The sequence below is a fragment of the Lynx canadensis genome, chromosome B3 (genome assembly GCF_007474595.2).
Source record: "Lynx canadensis isolate LIC74 chromosome B3, mLynCan4.pri.v2, whole genome shotgun sequence".
Taxonomy (NCBI): domain Eukaryota; kingdom Metazoa; phylum Chordata; class Mammalia; order Carnivora; family Felidae; genus Lynx; species Lynx canadensis.
This window is the reverse complement of record NC_044308.2, coordinates 27,816,386-27,834,734: the sequence shown is the minus strand read 5'-3', so window position 1 is coordinate 27,834,734 and position 18,349 is coordinate 27,816,386. Positions and strand designations below refer to the sequence as shown.

General features: G+C 39.9%; 1 protein-coding gene across 2 annotated transcripts in view; it reads left to right on the top strand.

Moving 5' to 3' along the window:
- Window positions 1–18,349, top strand: part of CYFIP1 (cytoplasmic FMR1 interacting protein 1) — a 133,933-nt gene that overhangs the window by 57,879 nt on the left and 57,705 nt on the right. For both annotated transcript variants that reach the window (XM_030317599.2, XM_030317600.1), the window contains exons 10-14: window positions 527–618; window positions 3,761–3,878; window positions 8,889–9,011; window positions 10,102–10,227; window positions 17,732–17,898. In XM_030317599.2, the coding sequence (XP_030173459.1) occupies window positions 527–618; window positions 3,761–3,878; window positions 8,889–9,011; window positions 10,102–10,227; window positions 17,732–17,898 (626 nt within the window). The remainder of the gene's footprint in view (window positions 1–526; window positions 619–3,760; window positions 3,879–8,888; window positions 9,012–10,101; window positions 10,228–17,731; window positions 17,899–18,349) is intronic.

Sequence of the window (18,349 nt, the reverse complement as noted above, 5' to 3'; positions counted from 1 at the left end):
ATCATGACCTGAGCCAAAGTCCGGTGCTCAACTGACTGAGCCACCCAGGCGCCCTCTTCTTGGAATATTGTTTGGGATTCCATTGAATTTATAGATCAGTTTAGGGAGTAAAAAGTACCAAGTCTTCCAAAACGTTAACTTGATATATTTCTCCAGTTACTTAGAACTTTAAAACTTTCTCTAGAATTTTTAGTAGTGTTTTTGTTTAGAGGTCTTGAACATATTTTGTTAGATTTATTCATATATATTTTAGTTCTTTTGATGCTATTGCAAGTTGTTTCCCTTTAGATTTTAATTTCTGTTTGTTACTAATAGAAATGCAAATTGATATTTTTTTATGAGCATGGATCTAGCAACAAGGTAGGTTAATTGTAATATTTGAATTGGTTTTATGAATATTGGTTCTTAAATTGTATTTTGTGCAGAGATAGTATTCAGCCCATAGTAATTACTACCATTATTCATTGATTGTATTTGGTGAGTAAACATACATAATGACCTTATTTTTTTTATTCTTTGAATATAGCAGCTCCAGGTTGTTCCACTGTTTGGGGACATGCAAATAGAACTGGCAAGATACGTCAAGACCAGTGCCCACTATGAGGAGAATAAATCTCGGTAGGAGGAGAGTGAGTTGTCCAGTAGAACATTCTGCAGTGTTCTCATTGTGGTTTTATAACACTTATTTATCTAGAGAGAACACCTTTGACAGTTTTAATCATCTGGAACCAAAACCAAAAACCCATCTGGTAGGCCCTGTCACTTGTGACTGCCTACTTTTAAATTTATTAAAACATGCAATTTATTTTCTTCGTTAGAGAAATTTAACCAAGAAATTTAACCAAGAAATTTATTTTCTTGGTTATTTTCTTGGTTAGAACATCTGTATTTCGTTTTTTTTTTTAAATATGTGAAATTTATTGTCAAATTGGTTTCCATACAACACCCAGTGCTCATCCCAACAGGTGCCCTTCTCAATACCTATCACCCACCCTCCCCTCCCTCCCACCCCCCATCGAACATCTGTATTTCAAATGTTAGTAGTGGCTACTATGTTATCACAGCTATAGAACTTTTCCATCATTAATCGCTTCTCGGCCTTTTGGTTAAGATCAAGTGTAGAACTTTTCCATCATCACAGAGAGTTCTTTTGGATAGAACTCACGGAGAATGTCCAAGTGTAAACAAGCGGCACACTGGTAAATGCTTGACAACTAGCCCTGCTGGGCAGTGGGATGTTTGCATTTATATTACAGAGCTTATAAAACTATCACTGAAGAGCCAAATCCAGCCCAGGGCTATTTTTGTAAGATCTCTGTTGCTGTGAATGGCCTTTACATTTTTTTTTTTAATGTTTATTTATTTTTGAGAGAGAGAGAGGGAGACAGGATCTGATGGGCTCTGCGCTGATAGCAGAGAGCTTGACAGGGACAGGGCTTGTGGACAAGGCTTGAACTCACGACCCGAGATCATGACCTGAGCAGAAGTCTGAAGCTTAACTGACTGAGCCACTCTGGCCTTTACATTTTTAAAGGGCTGGTTTTTGTTTTTGTTTTTGTTTTTGTTTTTGTTTTTGTTTTTAAAGAAGACAATGGCTGTGTGACAGTGTAGCCCACAAATTCTGAAGTATTTACTTTCTGACCTTGTACAGAGAGAGTTGGCCAGCCCCTGGCATAAAGAAAGGGTCTGTAGCTCACAATTACAGATGAGAAAAAAAACACACCATACTCTTTTTTTTTTTTTTTGTAGATTCCACATAGCTGGTTGAGTCTTCACGGGATGCTTTGTTGACTCTTGCCAAACAGGTGTATCCATAGCCAACCTACAATTGCAAATAGCCATGATTTTGAAAAATCAATTACATCTCAATCTGCTTATTCAGAGGTTGGCAATCTTTTTTTGTAAAGGCTGAATTATAAACACTTTAAGGCTTTGCAGGCCACATGTGGTATCTGGCATATATTCTTCTTTTCTGTTATTGTTGCTTTTTTTAAATAATAGAAATGTGAGTACCATTTTGTATGGCTCTAGGGCCGTATAAACACAGGTTGTGTTTGGTCTGTGCTGTAGTTCGTTGAGGTCTGTGCTAGCTTATTTCCTAATTAAATTTACCATTAAATTTGATATACCATCCAGTTAGGTGACTTCTCATTCTTCTCTAAGTTACGTTCATTAAACTGAAACCTCTTTCTGCTTCAGCACTAATTCAAGCTCTGATCTGGAGCATGTGCTGATTTACATGGTGTAAATACTCCCGCCATGACTGACTTGAGGCTAACAACTTGTTTCAGCTCTAGTAGCATGCCATTACACAGTGCTTCTACCCTAACGGACACAGATGAGCTCTAGATGAGAGGTAATGGTAAAACCAGTAAGACAATCAGGAAACAGTGAGTTTTGCATGCTTATTTCTATTTTTTTTTAAATTTTTTTTAATGTTTTTATTTATTTTTGAGACAGAGAGAGACAGAGCATGAACGGGGGAGGGGCAGAGAGAGAGGGAGACACAGAATCAGAAGCAGACTCCAGGCTCCGAGCCATCAGCCCAGAGCCCGACGCAGGGCTCGAACTCACGGACTGCAAGATCGTGACCTGAGCTGAAGTCGGACGCTTAACCGACTGCGCCACCCAGGCGCCCCTTATTTCTATTTTTTTAATATGATTTATTATAAGTCAATAGCATATAATTGGTGTTAGTGGGCATTTAACAGCCACCTTGGGAGGTGCCTGAGCAAGTAGCGGTGAGCTTTGAGAGCCCAACCCACTAGCCCTGCACCGACATCTGGGTCCAGAAAGGGTGGCTAGAGTGTGTGATGTCAGCAGTCAGGTTCTGGGCTCTAGGGCCTTGCTTTAGGTGGACATGCTTTTTGGGGCCTGCAGGGGAGGCAGGTTTATTGAGGGTGGAGCCTGGTCTAGGGCCTGGGCCTCATGTACTCATTGCAGACTCAGGGAGCCACCTTGGATGATGCCAACATAATCATTGCATCATCTTATAGTGGAATCAGAAAGTAAGAAAGGACTGCTGCTTGAGACAGTGTCCCCATTATTTTGAAAAGTGGTAATCTGAATTCCTTCCCTTCAAGCAAAGAGGACCAGCTTGTTAAAAACATGGCGAGAGTGTCTGTGCTGAGTGTGAGGGAGCAGAGGTCAGAGCCCTAGGGCCCATACTTTCTGCCTAAGAGCTCCAACAACTTTTAATTCTTAATAAACTTCTTTCCCATTAAATTGACTGTTTGCTGCTAAAATGGTGTATTGTGCACATAAGTCAACTGTCTAACTTCCAAGTAATGTCAGTTTTCAACTCCCTATAAGGATAACTTTTGTTTCGGAGTCTTTGGCTGACTTGTTTTCTACTATAGCTTATGTTTTCACATGTGAGTAATAAAGAATTCTTAGTTCCCACCAAATCTGCAGTAGGTGTCAAGGGTCCTTGCACGGTGATGCAGTATCCTAAATCCAGCAACACCTCTCAGCTTTTTGAAAGTAGTTGGCTGATTAAAGAGAAATTATGATTCCTTTTCCAAAACACAGGTATCGGAAGATAGGACAGTGACCCTAACACAGGGAGATGGGGCTGGCTGGCTACTTCTTTGCTGAGAATTCATATTCTCTCCGAGCCTCTTTCTCCTTGGCAGCATGCAGGACCAGTAGGCCATCCTGTGTGCCTGCTGTGCATATGTCCCTGGCCACCCAGCATTATGATGTATAAGTCTTATGCAAGTACCCTTTCAGGTAATACACATTTTCCCTTCACTGCCAGATGGACATGCACATCATCCAGCAGCAGCCCGCAGTATAATATCTGTGAGCAGATGATCCAGATCCGGGAGGACCACATGCGCTTTATCTCAGAGTTGGCACGCTACAGCAATAGTGAGGTAAGTGGATCTTCCATGCCTGCCTGTGCTGGTACCTAAGGCCACAGCTGTGCAGGAGCCTCTGGCTGGATAGGAGGACATGTCCTGTGCACCCAGAGGAGGGCCTGGAGTTGGGGGTAGACGGAAGCACTGTCTCACCTATAGGTCTTTTTAATTCCTTCCAGCTTTGCAGCTGGGTTTTCTGTGTCCTTATTTGGGCTGGTCACATTTTTCCCATCTGCCAAGCATACCTCCAGGCCAGCCCTGCCTGTATGTGGGGTGGATAGGAGTGGAGAGGTCTGAGTCCAGAGGAGCAGTGGGAATGTCATTTTTCACATCTGAGCAGGCAGGGCAGCGAGGTCAGGGACAAGCAGTAGTCAGTGGTATGGGTGTTACACATAGTCTTTGAGGGACTATGAGACCCTATGAGTCCCCTTTGGGGACTTGAGACCACATACACCAGTCTGGTTTTTGAGACTGTGGTACTTCAGGGTTCTCAGGAGGACCATTAACATTTGGAGGGAGTAACTCTGTGTTGACCCCACCTACTGCAGGGCAATGAGCTCCCCTGTTTCTCACCCAGCAAACACTAGCCATCATGTAACCAGAATGACTAGAAGATAGTCCAAATGGCTCAGAGCACATGCTTATTCCAAGCAGACCCCTGGTGGCCAACTCCCCAGAGAGAAGGTAGTATCTCACTCCTTCCCAGCCACCAGCACAACCCACAGGATAGAGATGGGGTGGGTGTTCAAGAAGGCTGTGCTGATAGAATTGTAAACCAAACTCTTGGAAAGCTCTCAGACAACATATAGAGTTGATTTCTACCCTAAAAATAGGTGCATTTGATAGCATGTATGGTTCCTGTCTGTTTTTCCTCTGATTTCTGCTGTCATACCTTTATAATTACATTAACGGTTTGAATAAGAAAAAAGAGATCTGTCTTTGAATGCTGCACAGTTGTTTTTTTATTTTTTATTTTTATTTTTTTTATTTTTTAAAAAAAAAATTTTTTTTTTTCCAACGTTTATTTATTTTTGGGACAGAGAGAGACAGAGCATGAACGGGGGAGGGGCAGAGAGAGAGGGAGACACAGAATCCGAAACAGGCTCCAGGCTCTGAGCCATCAGCCCAGAGCCTGACGCGGGGCTCAAACTCACGGACCGCGAGATCGTGACCTGGCTGAAATCGGACGCTTAACCGACTGCGCCACCCAGGCGCCCCTGACAGTTGTTTTTTTTTTAAATAAAGTTTATTTATTTATTTTGAAAGAGAGAGAGAGAGAGAGCACAAGCGAAGGAGGAGCAGAGAGATGGAGAGACAGAATCCAAGCAGGCTTCACACCATCAGCACAGAGCCCAATGCAGGGCTCGAACCCACGAACTGTGAGATCATGACCTGAACCAAGATCAAGAGTTAGACACTTACCGAGTGCCACCGAGGTGCCCCTGCACAGTTTGTTTTTAAACAGATTTATGGATATTTAATCCACATACCATACAATTCACCCATTTAGAGTGTACAATTCAAAAGTTTTTAGTTTATTCACTGAATTGTGTAACTACCATGATAGTCCATATTCGAACATTTATTACCCCCAAAGCAACTCCATACCCGTGTGCTTCTGCTCTGTATATAGATCAGAGGTTCCAACCACCCTCTCCTTTGGGTTTCCATGTGTCTTACAGAGATAAGGGCTCTTTTTAAACATGGCTGTAGTACCATTATCATACCTTAAAAAAAAATCAAGTATTCCTTAATATTAAAATCATTGTTTAGTGTCTTCTATCGACTCACAGATGGTTTATTTTTCCAAGTTTGTTTGCCTCAGTACCCAAATAAGTTTTGTGCACCATAGTTGGTTGGTGTGTCTCTTACTCCCTGTGGTGTCATTTGCCATTGATATGGTTTGAAGTGTTGGGGTTCAGAGCCAACAGCCAGGAAAGAATTTTTGAAATGTCTTTGGTGCATAAAAGTGGTTTTATTAAAGCCCAGGGACAGGAACCATGGGCAGCAAGAGCTGCACTAGGGTTGTGAGGAGTGACTAATTATATAAGATGTTTTGGGTTTTTTTTTAAGTTTATTTATTTTGAGAGATTGCACACGTATGTGTGTGTGTGAGCAGGGTAGGTGCAGAGAGAGAGAGAGAGAGAGAGAGAGAGAGAGAGAGAGAGAGAGAGGTTGTGTGCACATGCAAGCAGGGGAGGGGCAGAGAGAGAAAAAGAATCCCAAGCAGGCTCTATGCTGTCAGTAGAGCCTGGCGCAGGTCTTAATCTCATGAACCACGAAATCATGATCAGAAATGAAATCAGGAGTTGGACGTTTAACTGACTGAGCTACGCTGATCCTCCTACATAAGATTTTCTATCCTTTGGAGGGCAGGGTAATGTTAAGGCTCCAGGAAACAGTCTGTAGGTTTCCAGAGATTACCTTTTTTCTTATAAATCATTGAGACAGTTGCAAACTCACGGAGACTCGTCCTACATGACTGTGATCTCTATCAGTTAACCCTTTGTTTTTCCCTTCCTTTGTTCTTGGGCAGCTAGGAGTGCCTGAAGAATGTCACACATATCCTACTGGGGTGTGAGCTTGTGCTTTGCCTTCAGCTTGCCTTTTGCTCCTTCATCATCATGTCCCCTGTGCTTCCACTGCGTTGGTTCTTAGATTCAGGAGCCTGATTAGACTCCTCTTTCATCTGGCCACCTGGCCCATAATTTGCTGCGCTGCAGTCGGCTAGAGTGCTGGCTGTCTCACCTGGGTTGTAGACAACCACTGTTCACTGCCAAATGTATGAATTCATTAGGGCTGCAACCTGATGGTACTCTATTCACTCCTTCTTGCTCTGCATGTATGATTCCTTCAGGAGAGACAGGTCAGAGCTGGATTCCTTTACTATGCATATCACATTTTCAAATAACTGATTCTCTAGCATCATCTAAGTAATAAACTTTTTTGAATACTCTTTTGAAGTAAATCTACTTCAGATTCTTTTTTTTTTCCCTTTCATGCTGAAAATCCTGGTTCTTAATTTGACTACAGCATTTTTTGACTTGATGTCTTATCTTAGTATACACTTACCAGTCTTAAAATAGCAATACCAGCACTGCTAATAACAATATAATTACTAGAAACAATATAATTGTATATTGTTATATGTGATGTTATAATATATTATAATGACAATATAATTACTAAAAAGTATTTTAAGATTTCTTTTGTAGTTAATTTTGTCCTTAGATTTTCTCCCTCTAGGGTTAGAGAACAAATCATTGTTTTTCTTTTCTTTTCTTTTCTTTTCTTTCTTTCTTTCTTTCTTTCTTTCTTTCTTTCTTTCTTTCTTTCTTTCTTTCTTTTTCTTTCTTTTCTTTCTCATTGTTTTTCAAAGTCACTTGAAGTGGTTTTTGTTGGTCTCAACCTCCTGATAGTGATACCTGAGGGACTCACCTATCTTTGGCAGTCTCCATAGACATGTCCCCGAGCAGAGCCAATACTGTGGCTGCACAGGCCCTGTGGTTCTTACTACAACTGCAAGATGTACCTCAGCAACAACCATCAGGGAACTTTGGGGGAAAAAGGCATATGTACTCAGAGTTCTGGAAGGCACATGGCATGCCTGGGGCCACAAAGTGAAATAACAGTGGAGTGTGGACCTCGAGCTCTGTCTTTATTAAGAGACCAGGGTGTAGGGTACCTAGGATTTCATTGGTTTACTCTTTATTGGCAAATTTCAAACATAAGAGCAGGAATGAGGGCAGTAAAGTGGGTCACTCAAGTGATGAGTTATGTAGGTCACCAAGAGCTTTCTAGAAGGGGAACTTCATAGATTGGGCTACCTGGCTCTTTATCTACTTATGTAGCTGGTACTGTGTTTATTCTAGATGGATGTTTTTGAAATAGATGCCTCAGCAATCAAAAGCTTAATGCCAGGCACTTACACTATAATAAAAAAGCTCATTGTCAGATACCTGCACTACCTAGTTCCTCTGTGCAGTCATGCACCCAATTCAAGTACACACTTTAATTCATTGTTTCATTTTGCTTTTGAGTTTTAAGGATTGCTTTTGTCCCCTAATTTAATTTTATATCATAATTATATAAAATATTTATGTGGTTCCAAAGTCAGAGGTACAAAAGGAGGTATATTCCTCTCCACCCTGCACTTTCCTGTCTTTTAGGTAGCCGTTCTTAAATTTTTTTTCTACATTTATTTATTTTTGAGAGACAGAGAGAGAGCACAAGTGGGGGAGGGGCAGAGAGAATGAGACACAGAGTCAGAAGCAGGCTCCAGGCTTTGAGCTGTCAGCACAGAGCCCAATGCGGGGTTCGAATTTACAAACTGAGAGATCAGGACCTGAGCTGAAGTCCGACGCTTAACCGACTGAACCACCCAGGCGCCCCTAGGTAGCCACTGTTAAATACGAGTTTTCAGAGGCACCTGGGTGGCTCAGTCAGTTAAGCATTAGACTTCGGCTCAGGTCATGATCTCACAGTCCGTGGGTTTGAGCCCTGTTCCAGGCTCTGTGCTGACAGCCTGGAGCCTGCTTCAGATTCTGTGCCTCCCTCTCTGTCTGCCCCTCCCCTGCTCACACTCTGTCTCTCTCTCTCTCTCTCTCTCTTTCAAAAGTAAAACATTAAAAAAAATTTTTTTTAACTCTTTTAAAAAAGTAGAAAAAATAAATTTAGGTTTTCATTTTTTATATAAGCAAATACACACGATGTGCATGTTTTCCTTTATTAGCTAAGTAGAAGCATAACTATGCACGTGGTTCTCTTAACACCATGTCCTAGAGATCTCTCCAGCACAGTCTGCAGAGACATTCTCTTCTTTGAGAGCTGCAGAATGTCCATTATCAGGGCTCTACTGTTGCCAGCCTTTTGTCATGGTAAAGGCTCATATGCCTACATCATTTTGTAGTTTTGCAAATGCACCTTTAATGTAGATTCCCAGTGGGTCTGATAGGTCATGGGGTAAATGCATAAGTGACTTTTCTAGATGTAGGGCAACTTCTTGATGTTCCTGTGCTGCTCTAGGTTGTCACAGGGTCGGGCCGCCAGGAGACTCAGAAAACAGATACCGAGTACCGGAAACTCTTTGACCTGGCGCTTCAGGGCCTGCAGCTGCTGTCTCAGTGGAGTGCTCACGTGATGGAAGTGGTAGGCACTCTATGCTTGCTTCTATTTGGAAATGCAGAGACCTGAAAGAACATCTACCCCTGGTTGGTTACAAGTGCTTTTCTTCCCAAGGCCATCAAGAAATTAACTAAATGATATTTTTTCTGCATTAACTTTAGTCTTTGTTCGAGAATGAATTGGCTTTTTATTTCTAACCCTAGAAATAAAAATGTGTATCAGTCTAAATGTTTCTAAGATGGCTCAGAATATGTTTTGTCTGTTTATAAAAAAAGTCTTATCTTTTAAAACATTTAGATAGAATTTGTACCATTATGATTTTTAATTCTCATGCAATTTATTATTTATTTATTTATTTATTTATTTATTTATTTATTTATTTATTTAGAGAGGGAAGGGAGGGGCAGAGAGAGGGGGAGAGAGTGAGAGAGAGAAAGAGAGAGAGAAAGAGGATCCCAAGCAGGTTCCATGCCCAGCGTGGAGCCCAATGCAGGGCTCAATCTCACTAACTGTGAGATCATGACCTAAGCAATCAAGAGTCAGATGCTTAATTGACTGAGCCACCCAGGTGCCCCAAATTCTCATTTTTTTAAAACACTTTCTCTGTGGAGTTCCAGCCATTGGTTTCTTTTGTTTAGCATTACTAAAATAGTTTCTGATGTGATATGAAGATTTGGATACCTGTAAGTTTTGGAAGATTTTCCCTCCTCTTGTTTACTTTGATTAGATGAAAATTATTAAATCAGATGAACACATGATCATTTGAAGAGCTGATTTTAAAAAGAAGTGGTGATGAAATGGCTAGTTTTAGATATTCAACACAAAATATCCTGGACATTTTACCTGATATATTTCTTAAACCTGAAGTCACATGGCTAGAATGTTTTGCAGTTTTATGGAGATGAACTCTGGTGTGTGTGTGCGCGTGTGTGTGTGTGTATGTGTATGTGTGCATAGTGTATGTGTGAGCATGCATGCATGTGTGTGATTTTCAGATGCAGCTAATATTAAAAGACTAACCTTTGGTTACTTTGGTGATGGCCATGTCAGTCAGACCAGAAGGTAAGCATTTTACATTCAGTGTGGATGTCTCCCCCTTTTCTGACCACACCAGTATTCATGGAAACTTGTGCACCCAACGGACAAGTACTCCAACAAGGACTGCCCAGACAATGCTGAGGAGTATGAGCGTGCCACCCGCTACAACTACACTAGTGAGGAGAAGTTCGCCCTGGTGGAGGTGAGGTTTGCTTTCTTTTCCTCCTTTGACTCTGGCCTCAGACTGTCTTCCCATTCAAAGCAGAGGCAAAATCTTGAGTAAAATTCAATGAATAGTTTCATGTTGTTGCTTCTGTATAGGACAGCCCTTTGTATCTGTTGTAGTTGTCAGCAGAACAATAAAATAGGATGTGAGTTTCTGGTTTCTGTATTGATAGCTCCCTGTGAAGATCAGGGGTTTGTTCACAAGTATCTGGGAGTAGGACACATCTTGGGGGAGGGGGCAGAAGAGGAACAAAATGTGGACCCTGGTGGTCTGAGAGGACCCCCTGTGTTTCCAGCTGTTGTCACCAAGTTCTTTGCTCTCACATATGTTGGCTGTGTTCCCTCAGCTCTGCAGTGTCTTCATGAGCCTTTTGATGAACAGAAGTTCTTAATTTCAGTGCCATTGAGTTTCTTTTCTTTTGTAATTGGACTGTTTTTTGTCTTGTTTAAGAAAACTTTGCATACCCTAAGGTCATAAGATATTCTCCTCTACTGCCTTCTGGATGTTTTATTATTCTGACTTTCACATTTAGATCTGAAGTTCACCCCAAGTTAGTTTATTTTTATTTATTTAAGTAATCTCTATACGCAACGTGGGGCTCAAACTCACAACCCCGAGATCAAGAGTCACATACATCCTCTTCTAACTGAGCCAGCCAGGCATCCCTCTCCTCCCCCCGCACCCCAGGTTAGTTTTTAAAACACTTCTGCCCCCATTGCTCCATCTTGCCACCTTTGTTGTCAGTCAAGCGATATGGGTGTGATATGGGTGTGATTCTGGTCACTTTTCTAATCCATTGTTTTAATTGGTCTATCCTTGTTCTAACACCACCTCCTTCTTAATTACTGTAAGTTGATTCTGTGTCAGGTAAAGCAAGCTTTTCTGTCTTCAAGAGTTCCTTGGTTATTCTTGCCCTTTGTATTTTCATACAAATTTTAGAATCATTTTTTCATATCTCACAGTGAAACCTGTTGGAATTTTTTATGGATGTATGAATAAACCTATAGATCATTTTAGGGAGAATTGATAAATTTAGAATATGGAGTCTTTTATGAACATGATATATATCCCTCCATTTATTTAGATTCTCTTTTATAATCTGTAAAACTCTTCCACATCTTTTGTTAGCTTTATTTCTAGGTGTTTGATATGAGATGGTATATTTTAAATTTTTTCTAAATGTTTGTCACTGCTATTTAACATGTAAATTATTTTTTGTATTTTTCTTTATATCTACTAACTTGTCTAAACTCATTTATTAATTGTAATAAATTATCCATTAGATTTTCTACCTATATAATCATCTGAAAATGATGACAGTTTTATTTATCCCAATTTTCCATTTTTATTTGTTTTTTAAATCACACTGGGTAGGATCCCTACTTGTTAAATAGGAGGCACTAGGCTTTGTCTCATTCCTCATCTCAAAGGGAAAGCTTTCAACATTTCACTGTATAATGTGTTTGCTACAGGTTTCTTAATGCCAACAATCATCAGTTTAAGGAACTTGTGCTCAATTCCTTATTTGCTAAGAGATTTTATTATGAGTTGATATTACTTCTATTAAACACTTGGCATCCACTGAGGTACTCCTGTGACTTTTCTCTTTCATTCCATTAATGTGTTAATGTGGTTAATTTATATTGATTGTGAGGGTCCTCCCCCCCCCCCCACTGGTTGGTTTGTCTTTTTGTTTTTTTGTTTTGACCAGGTTTAATGTAGCCTTGCATTCCTGGTATAAACTCAACTCAGTCATAATAGATTATCCTCTTTATATATTGTTAGATACAGTTTGCTAATATTTGGCTTAGGATTTTTATATCAAACTTGATGAGTGAAACTGTCTTTTACTATCGCTTTTAAAATAAACCTTTTATTTTAAAATATTTTTAGAGTTACAGAAAAATTGCAAAGATTATACAGTAAGTTCCTGTATACCCCACACCCATTTTTCACATTTTATATTAGTATTGTTATAATTAATAAACCCATATTGATACATGATTATTAACTAAAGTCCATATTTTATTCAGATTTCCTTAGTCTTTCCATAATGTCTTAATTCTGGTCTAAGATCCCACATTACATTCAGTTGTGATATCTCCTTAGGCCCCTCTGGGTTGTTTTTCAGACTGTCTTTGTTTTGAATGACCGGTCAGGTATTTTGTAGAATGTTTCTCCATTGGTATTATCTGATTAACCTGGGGTTATAGGTTTGGGGAAAGAGGATCACAGAGGTAAAGCACCATTTCAGTCATATCACATCAAAGGTACATGTGGTCAACAAACTCATCACTGTTGGTATTGACCTTGATCACCTGGCCAAGGAAGTATTATCAGGTTTCTCTATTATGAAGTTACCTACACCTTCCCCTTACCCCTGTTCTCCCCTTTTTATGGTGTACTTTAGGGAAGGAAGTCTGTGCTCAGGCCACACCTGTGGAATGGGTAACATTACTTCTTTATAACCATCCATTCTAGTTTTCTGGATGCTGGCTTCATAAAACAATTCATTGAGGGCTCCCTTCTTTCTGTATTGTCTGTAGTCGTTTGTGTAAGGTTCATATTCTTCCTTAAATGTTTGCTAGCATTTATGTGATGGTTTTTGGTGATCAGTTTCTTTACCATGACATTTTCTATTTCTTTTTATATCAGTTTTGGAAAGTTGTATTTTCAGGGATGGTAAGTCGTATTTTCAGGGAGTTTTCAAAGAATCTTTTAAATTTTTCTAATTTTTTTGTAAATATTTTTTAAAGTTATTTTTAACATTTATTCATTTTTGAGAGGGGGCGGGGGGACAGGATACTAGCAGGGGAGGGCAGAGAGAGGGGGAGTCACAGAAACCGAAGCAGGCTCCAGGCTCTGAGCTGTCAACGTGGAGCCCGACATGGGGCTCGAACTCCTGAACTGTGAGATCATGACCTGAGCCGAAGTTGGCGCTCAACTGACTGAGCTACCTAGTTGCCCCTAAAATTTTCTATTTGTCGTAAAGTTTTTCTTAATAAATTCTCCTCTTATTTTGTTAACAACTTTTTTTTTCTACATCATATGCAATTCATCTGTTTTGAAGTATAAACATTCAATGCTTTTTTTTTTAGATATTCACAGAGTTGTGCAATCAAAATCAAATTTAGAACATTTCTGTTATGTCAGAAAGAAACTTTGTACCCATTAGCAGTCACCCAATTCTCCCCTCCCTTTTGCCCTAGGCAGCCAGTCTGCTTTGTGACTCTGTAGATTTGCTCATTCTGAACAGTTCATATAAATGAAATCATACAATATGTGGCTGACTATGATTGACTTCTGTCACTTAACATAATGTGTTTAAGGTTCACACATGTATCAGTATTTCATTCTTTTCATTGCTGAATAATATCCCATTGTATGGATGTATCACATTTTATTTATTTATTAGCTGATGGATATTTTGGTTGTTTCTATTTTTTCACTATTGCGATTAATGCTATTAGCTTTTCTGGACTAGCTTTTGTATGGACTCATGTTTTCATTCCTTTTGATACACCTAGGAGTAGAATTGATGGGTCATATGGTAACTCTGTGTTTAACATTTTGAGAAACTACCAGATGGTTTTCCCAAGTGGCACCACTATTGTATACTCCTATAAATAGTGTATGAGGGTTCTACTTTCTTAGAATCCTTATTAACACTTGTTAATTGTCTGTCTTTTTGGTTCTGGCCACCCTACTGGATGAGAAGTATATCTCATTATCATTATGATTTTGATTTGCATTTTCCTAACAACTAATGATGCTGAGCATATTTTCATGTGCTTGTTGGCAATTTATAAATCATCTTTGGAGAAATGTCTATTCAGATCCTTTGTCCATTTTTTAATTAGATTTTTATCTTCTTATTGAGTTTTTTATATATCTTAAAGAGTTCCTTATCAGACATGATTTGCATTTTCTTCCGTTCTTTGCTTGTCTTTGACTTTCTTAATGGGGTCTTGGGAAGCATAAAGTCTTTAATTTCAATTAGGTTCAGTTTACTTATTTTTTCTTTTGCTGCTTATGCTTTTGGTTTTATATTTACGAAACCATTTCCCAACCCAAGTCATGAAGATTTACTCCTATCTTTCTTATAAGAATTTTATAGTCTTGCTTCTTACATTTAAATGTGTGATGCATTTTGAGTTAGTTTTTTAATATGGTGAGGTAGGCGCTGTGTTAGAGGTTCCCAAAATTGCCCTTGGGCTTGATTTGCTAGGACTCACAGGACTGAGTAGCTGTTCTACTCAAAGTTATAATTTATTACAGTGGAAGTGATGAAGTTTTGGGGTGATGATGGGGGTTCGGAGCTGATGGCCAAGAAAGAATTCTTCAAGATGTCTTTGGTGTAAAAAGGTGATTTTATTAAAGCACAGGGACAGGACCCCTGGGCAGAAAGAGGTGAATTGAGATTGTGACAGGTAACTGATTATATACCCTCAGGTTGGCAAGGGGGCAGGGACAGTGTAAGTCTCTAAGGAATTTTAGAAGCAAGGTTTCCAGGACCTTGAGGGGCTAGCTGCTATTAGGAAAACACCATTTATTACTGTTTAGTAAAACCTCAGTCATGAGACCCTTCCGATATATATCAGGGGTCATGGCTTGGAGTCTGATTACCAGTGTATATCTTGGGGAAGTTGAGATAAAGGAAGTTTCCAAAGGAATTTTTATATGTTAAAGTAGACTTAAAGGTTCGGGGGGTGGGGTGGGGGGTGGGCTGGTGGTGGTCAGGATAATGTTAAGCCAAGATTCTCTTTTGCCCCTAGCAAAGTGTCATCATTGAGGCAGCTGAGCTCCTAGAAGGAGGTCACTCTGCCAGTTTCAAGGACTTGTCAACGGGCTATAGGCAGTAAGGGAATTTAATTTTTTATTTGCCTTTGTTTCCCGTATCACCATGGCAAGCACTTAAACCCCTTTCCTTTGTTCTTGGGTAGCCAGGAGTGTCTGAGGAATATTACACATATTCCACCTGGGTGGGTCCAGGGGCCGCTGTTAGCCTGTACTTTGCCTTCAGCTTGCCTTATGATCCCTCATCAAAACAACACAGATTTAAATCAGCAAAAGGCACCTGGGCATAGTCTAGGAGAAACCAGATGCAAACTTCTAGGTATCCCCTACTAGTGCAGTTGTGCAGGATGTACTTTATTTTCCCGGCAAAGATGAATGGCAGCATGAGAAAAATGTTGCCAGCTAGGGAACCTTACCCAAGATCTTAGTGTCCAGGTTTAATAAAAAACCTCAATAAAGGGGGTTAATAATGTCAATAATGTAGGTCAGTAGTGTAGGCATGCAGCATGCCTGCATGATTGACCTCAGCTGCTCAGACTCCAGACTCCAGTGCAAAAATAGGTGTTTACCATAAATTACATTGTTGGTATAAACTATCTAGTCACACTGGTACTGCAGTGGCCCAGAGCCTTAGGTAGCCACAAACACTCTTTTCAGAATATTCGGAGGCTCAGAGCTCAGTTCCTAGGAGTTGGCCAAGGAAGGGCCAGTCCTAAAAACAGGGCTTTCTTGGGAATATGCAGGGTTTGATTATCTCAGTCCTCAGAGTTTATCCTTTCCTGCGTAGGAGTGTTTTGCATGTGGATATCTAATTATCCCACTACTGTTGAAAATGGAATATTTCCCTGTTGAATTGTTTCCACACTCTTATTGAAAATCAGTTGACTGCAAATTGATAGAAATGTGTAAATTTCTGAACTTCTATTTCTATTCCTTTGACGTGTATGTTTATCTTATGTTGATATAGTCATATAGTCACATAATCTCTTAATACCTATAAACTGTGTGACAGTTGATAAGGTGTTTTGGGGTGATGGTAGAGTTCGGAGCTGACGGCCAAGAAAGAATTCTTGCATCATCCTTGATGCAAAAAAGGTAATTTTATTAAAGCACAGGACAGGACCCATGGGCAGGAAGAGCTGTCCCGGACCCTGAGGATAGAATAGTTACATACTTGGGAGTTGGGGGGATGTAAAGTCTAGAGGAAGTTTCCAGTAGGATTTTCTTGTGCTAAAGAAGACTCATAAGATCCTGGAGGCCTAGCTCTTGTCAAGCTAAGGTTGTTTTTTCCCTTTAGCAAAGCATGAACATTAAGACTGTAGGGAGTTCCTAGAGAAACATTTTATTCTATATTTGTCAATGGCTGCAGGTTATAAGGAATTTTAATTTTATTTGCCATTTCCTTCTTGCCTTTGTTTCCCCCATCAGTAATCATCCCCTTTTCTTTCTTAATGCTGGTAATTGTGGCTTGATTTTTCTTGATTAGTCTTGGCTGGACATTTGTCAATTCTATTATTTGTTTACTTATTTTTTTAAACAGCTTTATCTTCATTGATCACCTTCTGTGATATGCTTGTTTTCTGTTTTGTTAATTTTTACTTTCATTTACCTCTAGTTCTGGGGGGGGTAATTTTGCCATTCTTTTTGTAGATTTATGATGAATATTAGATTATTATTATTTTCACACATTTTTGTTTTCTAATGTATGCCTCTAAAGCTCAAAATTTTACTTTTTAGCATACTTTTCCCACATACCATAAATTTTTAATATGTAGTGTTTTCATTTTCATTCAAAGTGGTTTGAATTTTATTTCAGTTAAAATTTTTTTTAATATTTTATTTATTTTTTGAGAGACAGAGAGAGATAGAGTGCGAGCAGGGGAGGGGCAGAGAGAGAAAGATGCACAGAATCCGAAGCAGTCTCCGGGCTCTGAGCCATCAGCACAGAGCCCTATGCAGAAGATAACCTGAGCCAGTATGATGCTCAACCAACTGAGCCACCCAGGCACCCCTTGAAATCAGTTTTAATTTGAATTGGGGCATTTGCCTTTTTTTTGGCAGAAATCCCCCCCACCATTAGAAAAGCAACACAGAACCATCAAATAGATCCCTAAAGCAAACAAATAGAACACTAGAGTATGTAGTAAGCGCAGTATATGATGCTGCCACAGAGATGAACTTTAAGCATTTTAGTGTAGTTTCTTCCAGGCCTTTTTATGCATATTAATTTAGCATGCTGTTACTGTTTAACAAGTGGAATTTGGGCTATAAACTCTTATAACTTCTTTTTTCTTTTCCAGCTAATAACATATTTGCTTTCCTGAATCTTTTTTGTTCTTTTTCCTTTAAAGTCCTTCACAGGGCATGTGCCTTTATGCATTTGGGAGTGCTTTGAGTCAGTCACCAAATTCTCTGTTAGCTCCATGTCAAGCGAAGCAGATCCATCCCTGCCCTCAAGGCACTCATGGTCTAATGGAGTCAGACCCAGGCATAGGGACAGCTACTGAGCCAGAGCTCCTGAGAAGAGTTACAGGGTAGCAGCTTCAGAGCAGAAACATAGGAGGCCAAGGAAAGGTACTATGCATGAGAGGGAGGCAGCTTCCAGGTGCAACTTGGCATCACCTGAGAAGGAGCCATAGCCTGTTCTCCTCCACCATACTGAAACTCATGTGTCCCCCTGCAGGTGATTGCCATGATCAAAGGCCTGCAGGTGCTAATGGGCAGGATGGAGAGTGTGTTCAACCACGCCATCCGGCACACCGTCTATGCTGCGCTGCAGGACTTCTCCCAGGTTACCCTCCGGGAACCACTCAGGCAGGCCATCAAGAAGAAGAAGAATGTCATCCAGAGGTCAGCCTCAGTGTAATACCTCCCTGTGAGCTTGGAGTCCAAAACTGTAGAATTAGTTTAGTTTAAACAACTGTATAGTTACATTTTCATAAATATGCTCAATGCATTTATATTCAACCTTCAAAATCCCTTCTGGTAAATGTCCTCTAAGATTTTCCATCTCAAAATGTGTTGTCTTTAAGTATTTTTGCTTCTGTTCTTTTTGGCCTGTCCTACAAATTGGCCAAAAAATACATAGATATTGCAGACATCTTGTAGCGATCCTGAGCTAGTTTTCTCTTAATATTTAGCCTTTTAAAGTTGTCTTTCAGAGACATTTATGTAAAATGAAGCTTACAAGGGCTCACAAGTGTATTGATTTCATTTTCTTGCTTTATAATTGATGTGTTTATCACCTGGCTTGGTATGATTTTTAGCATTAATAAAATTTTATACTGTGAGTCTTCCCATT